The sequence below is a fragment of the Chiloscyllium plagiosum genome, unplaced genomic scaffold, assembly GCF_004010195.1.
Source record: "Chiloscyllium plagiosum isolate BGI_BamShark_2017 unplaced genomic scaffold, ASM401019v2 scaf_12682, whole genome shotgun sequence".
Taxonomy (NCBI): Eukaryota; Metazoa; Chordata; class Chondrichthyes; order Orectolobiformes; family Hemiscylliidae; genus Chiloscyllium; species Chiloscyllium plagiosum.
In genome coordinates this window covers 1-7,293 of record NW_025207680.1, presented here as the reverse complement: position 1 = coordinate 7,293, position 7,293 = coordinate 1, and the positions used below count along the sequence as shown (strand labels likewise).

The window sequence follows — 7,293 nt, the reverse complement described above, 5'->3', positions numbered from 1 at the left end:
TAGAACATAGAAGAATACAGGGCAGTACAGGCCCTTCGGCCGTCGATGTTGCGCTGATCCAAGCCCACCTAACCTACACTAGCCCACTATCATCCATATGCCTATCCAATGCTCGCTTAAATGCCCATAATGAGGGAGAGTCCACCACTGCTACTGGCAGTGCATTCCATGAACTCACGACTCGCTGAGTAAAGAACCTACCCCTAACATCTGTTCTATACCTACCCCGCCTTAATTTAAAGCTATGCCCCCTTGTAATAGCTGACTCCATACGTGGAAAAGGTTCTCATGGTCAACCCTATCTAAACCCCTGATCATCTTGTACACCTCTATCAAGTCACCCTTAAACCTTCTTTTCTCCAATGAAAACAGCCCCAATTGCCTCAGCCTTTCCTCATACGATCTTCCTACCATACCAGGCAACATCCTGGTAAACCTCCTCTGCACCCGTTCCAGTGCCTCCACATCCTTCCTATAGTGTGGCGACCAAAATTGCACACAATACTCCAGATGCGGCTGCACCAGAGTCTTATACAACTGCAACATGACCTCAGGGCTCCGGAACGCAATTCCTCTACCAATAAAAGCCAGTACGCCATATGCCTTCTTCACCGCACTATTTACCTGGGTGGCAACTTTCAGAGATTTCATATAAATCCCGAAAATGTGCACCTAGTCTGTCCTTCATCGGACACCCATTATCCCTTCCCCGTCTCCAACTGCAGGAATCTGCCTGATGAATCTTTGCTGTATTTCCCCAATGGCAACCATATCTTTCTGTCAATAAGGATACCAAAACTGTACATGAGACAATGCCATTTCAATGTTAATTTGAAAGCTGAGCAACTTGAAGCATTAACTCTGTTTTTCTTGGCATAGATGCTGCTGCTGAACCTGAACTTTGGCAGCAATTTTTAATTTTATATCAGATTCCCAGCATCTACAGTATTTTACTTGTCTTGTTTGATTTTGCTTCTTAAAACAAAACTAATGTTAGGAATTGTCTTCTTTTGCAGGATTTTCCTGTTCTGGCAGGGCTGGAACTGCAGCTTAAGAGTCTTAATGTCCATCTGATTAAAGTTTCTCACCCAATTAGAAAGCAACAATTTGTCACATCCAATTTGAAAAGAATGAACCAGCAATAGCAAAATTTGTTGAACAACACTTGTCGACACAGGTTTAAGAGACCATTTGACAAAGTATCTCAAAAAAGGCTGTTTAAAAACATTGAGGCTCATTGGAAGAGAAGAATCAGTATCAGCTTGGACAGAAAGCGGCTTAAGATCAAAAAAAGGTAGGCTATAGAAATTGGTGGCTTTTCAGACTGGAGGACTGCAGATTGTGTTTTCCAATGCTCATAGGCAGATGTCTACAGCTCAGAAAAAGGCCCTTTAGCTCATCAAAACAATTACATCAGTTAAATCAATTGATTTGATTTTTTTTACAAGCACTTAGTTTTGATTTGGTGCACATGTAAAGGTGATATTTCTTCCCAATTAAAGTCCATTACATAAATTAAAGATTAAACTATATATACCTAGGACTTCTTGCTTTAATTTTCAATGTTTTCTGTGACTGATTCATCAGAATCTATGTTGACTTTAACTTGCTTCCCCTTCAGTTTATAGATGCCATCAGGTTCAACTCCTTTGAGTTCTGCCACCTTCAGTCATTATGTCCAGGGTCAGTTTTGCTCCTGCAGGAAGTGTCACTTTGGCTACCACTGATTTTCCCAACTTCTTATGGTGAGACATCTCACACAGATCAAAATGCTTTTTCTACAGTAAGGATTGAGTAAATTAGTTCCTACAGCTCACTGGACGCCAGTGACAGCTTGGTGATCATTACCCTTCCACCTATTGTCTGCGGTCTCAAGATTTTCCAAAGCTTTAGCTTGCACTGCCTTTGCTGCAGTGCTTAAAGCAATTCCAGTCTCATGGTCAGAGCTAGTTCAGCTTTAATACAAGTTTTTAAACTGATATACTGAATATTGGATTAGAGAGTAAGATGTCATATTTGCTGATAACACAAATTCTTGAAAAATGTTTTCATGGGAAGTGGGCCAGCATTTATTGCCTATGTTTAACTGCCTCTGAACTGAGCATATGTTTGGTCGTTCCAAAGATAATTACTGAGTCACCCAGACAAAGGATGGTAAATTTCCTTCTCTACAGGACATTAGTGAACAAATGGATTTGTTCAGCAATTGACAATTGCATCATCACTAGTGGTTTAATTTTTAATTCTATAATTTTATTGTATTCAAATTTCACCATTTGTCTAGGTGGAATTTGAAGCTACATTGCTAGAATATTAACCTGGGGTTCTGGAATACTAATCTGGTGACATTTACTTACCACTTACCTATATTGGAGGTCTAGCAGTGAGGATGATAGCAATTGACTAAAATTGACAATAGGCTAAAAGAATGGGCAGTTAAATGACAGATAGATTTTAATAGAGACATTTTGGCAGAGAGGAAAATGGCAGGGCATTCAGTAGTTCAGTTTGCTGGATGGTTGGTTTGTGATGCAGTGACATCAACAGCGCACATTCAATTTCTATATTGCTGAGGTCATTGTGACAGCCGCACTTTCTAAATCGTGACCAAGGTATGGAGACTGTCAGGTTAAACTCATCACCAACCATCTCTCCTTCTAATAAGAGAGCAGATTATCTCCTCTACACTCACCCTATGACAGAAGATTAATTCATAGTTAAATTAGATTAAATGTTAGCTTACAAACAAGGTTATCTGCAGGAAAACTAATAGCTCTCTAAACTTGCCAGATAAAATTAAAGAATCAGAGTTCACACTTTTCAAGACAATTGTAATCTCAATGAACTGCTCCCAACTAACTAGTTAAATGCAACATATGAAAGAAAAAAGAAAAAAAAAACATATTTCTTTTAACTAAACATCTACTACAATATTCAGAGGATGTCACTCACCATGCGTCCATATATCTTAATTGGCAATCCACATTTATCACAGAAATGAATGGGAGTGTCATCTTTCTCTCCAAGCAAATTTATCTGTAAAGCATGTTTAAACATCATGATTTATGAAAATATTTCAAAATCAACATGTACAGTTTTTTTTAAGAAAGTTACCTTAAAATCCCAGAAAAACTGCAGAGGAAATCGATGCTGGCTTCCAAACACCTCTCCAGATTTGCATTCATAGCTCCCATCATCGTTATAGTCAAATCCTTCTACATGATATCAAAAGCAAACATTTCACAATAGAACATGACTCCCATACGTAAAAAGTAACAAATTTTGGATTAACTAAGTAATACGAAAGTAAGAAATAGAAGCAGCAGTAGATCATTCTATAAGGAATGAAAGGAAAGCAGGTCAGTTATAATACATAAATTGAAACAGCAGAGCATTTCAAAATACACACGAACATATTGTCAGCATGGCTTCGCTAAGAGAAAATCATGCCTGATAAATTTACCAGAATTCTTTGAGGTGGTAATAGGGGATAAAGATAAAGGAGATAAAGTGAAAGGGGAAGCGGTGGATGCAACATATTTGAATTTTCAAAGGCATTTGATAATGCATCACACATTAAGATTATTTTTTATAATGTACTGTGCGCACACACTTTCTAAGAGCCCTTGGTGTTGGGGTTGTACATTAACATGGACAGAGGACTGGCTAACTAATGGAAAACAGAGTTGAGGTAAGGGGGTCACTTTAGGATGGCAATCTGTAACTAGTCAAGTGCAGCAGGAAACAGTGCTATTGCCACAATTATTTACAATACCTAGCAATAATTTTGTTGAGGAAAGTGAATCGTGTATAACCAAGGTTGCCAATAACTCAAAAATAGGGAAGGCAACTGGTTGGGATGACACAAAATCATATACCTGCAGAGGGATATATACAGGTTAACAGAGTGGGCAAAAACTCAACAAATGGAATATAATGCACTTTGGCAGCAAGATTGGACAACAGGATATTCCTTAAATGGAGAAAAACTGCAGAAAGCAAAATAAGAAAGGATATGGGAGTTCTTTATCCTTAGTCAAAAGAAGTTAGTGTCCAATTTCAGCAGATAACAGGGAAAGTAAATGAAATATTGCTCGTTATTTTAAGGAAATGGAGCGTAAAAGTAGGGACTGGTCAGACCATAGTTGGAATAGTGAAACTGGGCCGCTTTTCTAAGAATGCATGAAGCATATACTAGCATGAAGTCAACCCAGATAATTTTAGTAGTTTGACTTCTTATGGAGAACAGTCGTAGGAAGATAGGTTGAGTAGGTTGGGCCTATGCTTATTGGAATTTAGGAGCAAGAGAAGAAACTTTATTGAAACATTCCTGGGGGAATTGACAGGGTAAATGCTTAAAAGGTTATTTCTTGTTGTAGGACAATATCAAACCAGAGGGCATAATCTCAGAATAAGGGGTCGCACATTTCGGACTGGGAAGAAAAGGAAGTTCTTCTGAGGGTACCAAAGTTATGAAATTCTTTACTGCAGAGGGATGTCAATTCTGGATTGCAAAGTATATTCAAAGCTTAGATTGATAGATGTTTAATCAGTAAGGGAATCAAAGGTTACGGGTGAAAGGCAAGAAACTGCAGCTGAGGACAATCCAAAACAGATATAATCTCACTGAATAGTAGAACAAATTTGGCTGAATGGTCTACCTGAGTTCTTATGTCTTATAATCGATTCTCCATTTCTGAATGGCCTCCAACCTTATCTCATTGCTGTGAGGAGGTCCTGGAGAGAGGTCAGAGGTCATCCAGAGGTGGTAGAAAACACAAGATGCAAACTGCCCACCAGTTCAAACAGTGTAACACAAGGAAAGTAAGGTATTACATACTCATTTTTAAAAAGAATCCTTGACAAATTTATATTCAAAACTTTCAAATGCATTTGAACTACTGCCTATTTTGCCAGCACTGGGCAACATCATCTTCCTTGACAAATATAGATGCAATTACCTCAGTTGTGCTTCTTATCTCCATGTGGTATTTCTCTCATTGGTCCCTAATCAGCCCCATTCTTCCTTAAACCAATCCTGTCAGAATTATTACAGTGCAGAAAATATCATTCTGCCGATCATGGCTTTATCAATTAGTGCCAATCTTCTGCCAATTACTGATTTTATTATATTCAGCCTGTATCCACATTTATTTTACCCACCTGATGTTGTTACAAGTACATTCTTCATCAACTAGGTAAAAACAAGGGCTGCAGATGCTGGAAACCAGATTCTAGATTAGAGTGGTACTGGAAAAGCACAGCAGTTCAGGCAGCATCCGAGGAGCAGGAAAATCAACGTTTCGGGCAAAAATCCTTCATCAGGAATATTCCAGCACCACTCTAATCTACATTCTTTATCAACTTGTACTCATTCAGCACCTCCCATTTCACACAACCATTCCAAGGTGTTTCAAGGGAACATTAGTGGGCGGCACGGTGGCACAGTGGTTAGCACTGCTGCCTCACAGCGCCAGAGACCCGGGTTCAATTCCCGTCTCAGGCAACTGACTGTGTGGAGTTTGCACGTTCTCCCGTGTCTGCGTGGGTTTCCTCCGGGTGTTCCGGTTTCCTCCCACAGCCCAAAGATGTGCAGGTCAGGTGAATTGGCCATGCTAAATTGCCTGTAGTGTTAGGTAAGGGGTAAATGTAGGGGTAGGGGTGGGTTGCGCTTCGGCGGGATGGTGTGGACTTGTTGGGCCGAAGGGCCTGTTTCCACACTGTAAGTAATCTAATCTAAAAAAAATTATGAAACAAAATACTGAGGCATGCAAGTCATTTTAGTCAATATGGTTAAAGACTTGGGCAAAGTGGTTGGTATTAAGGGTTTATGAAAAGAGCTAAGAGGGGTATAGAATTGCAAGGTGGAAATTCCAGTTAAAAGGACCAAGGCAACTGACAGTCAGACCAATGGTGAGGTGATTAAAATTACAATTGCATAAGAGCCCAGGATTAGAGAGCTAGAGAGATCCTGGAGAGTTTTGGAATTATACAGGTTTGAGAATTTTCAAATCAAGCCATCCCTTGGCCTGTATAGAACAGGAAGTACAGGAATTAAGTAATGACAGTGCCCCATTATATCAATGGGTGTATTCTGTAGGTCACTAACCAGTTGGAAAAATAAAGAAGGAAAATTTCAGAAAAAAAATACAGAAAACTAAAGAATACGGATACTGGAGAAATTCAGTTCTCTTAACATCATCTGGTACAGAAATACTGGATAAGATTCTTATACACTTCAGGATGTGTTTTAAGACTTCAAAACACAAACAGATTGATGAAAATGGGATTCTTTTTCTGGAGTAAGTTGAGGACATTTGACAGAGGTGTTAAAATTCTTAAAAGGTCTTTTCCAAGTAGGGTGGCACTGCTGCCTCACAACGACAGGGAGCCAAGTTCAATTCCACACTTGGGAGACTGTCTGTATGGAATTATGTACTTTCTCTCATATCTGTATGAGTTTCCGCCGGGTGCTCCGTTCTCCTCCCACAGTCCACAGTTGTGTAAGTTAGGTGGACAGGCCATGCTAAATTGGATAAAGTGTCCATGGATGTGTAGGCTAGGTTGGGCTACAAGAATTGGGTGAGTTTGGTGATCCAGTTAAGTGGGTTAATCCGTGTCTGATTGGTGAAATGATTCAAGAACAGAAAATACTAATTTAAAGTGGATAGAGAAAGAACAATGCTAAGTGGGCATATTTTTAAAAGACAGTGAATGGTTAGGATCTAGAATGCCCTGGCTTAACAGATTTTGGAGGCAGATTCAATTTTTGCCAAAGGGATAAGGTGTTAAAAAGATTTGCAGAGCTACAGGGATAGGGCAAGGGGTGAGCTGAATTATTCTGCTGTAATCATTCTGTAATTCTCCCCAGGCATGTGCACCTAACAGGATCCACAGCACTTTTTAACCTGATTTTGCAATGAAGCTATCGTCTTGTCACCTTCATCTGCAGTTAGAGACTTTGTAGAATTTCTGCTCATATTTCTCTGAATGCGGGATGAGATCCTATTTCGGTTAGACTGTTTAGAGATTAACTTGATGGGGATACGTCTTCGAACATCAACACCACTCAGACATCCAGAACCATCTGTGCCTTGCAGATCTTTATCTTTTGAAAGTAAAATAAAACATGTTTAAATAAATGAATGCTTGTTTAAACACAACACCGTAGGCTGGAGGACGGGGAAGTGCATGGGGAGGGAGAAGAATGGTTAGGGAGAAGAATGGGGAGGGGAGGAAGGGCAAGAATGTGTTGGGTAAGGTGAGGCCAGGGGGACAAGGGGGGCAGGGCGA

The 7,293-nt window shown here is 39.8% G+C and overlaps 1 protein-coding gene across 1 annotated transcript; it reads right to left on the bottom strand.

Annotated features, from left to right (window-relative positions):
- Positions 1–2,919: 2,919 nt before the first annotated feature.
- On the bottom strand, positions 2,920–7,151 carry LOC122546631 (E3 ubiquitin-protein ligase Hakai-like). Its single transcript, XM_043685302.1, has 3 exons — positions 6,941–7,151; positions 3,115–3,215; positions 2,920–3,036 (listed from the first exon to the last, which is right to left on the bottom strand). The coding sequence occupies exons 1-3, from the start codon at positions 6,978–6,980 to the stop codon at positions 2,935–2,937; spliced, it is 243 nt and encodes an 80-aa protein (XP_043541237.1). The 5' UTR covers positions 6,981–7,151; the 3' UTR covers positions 2,920–2,934.
- Between the last annotated feature and the right edge of the window lie 142 nt (positions 7,152–7,293).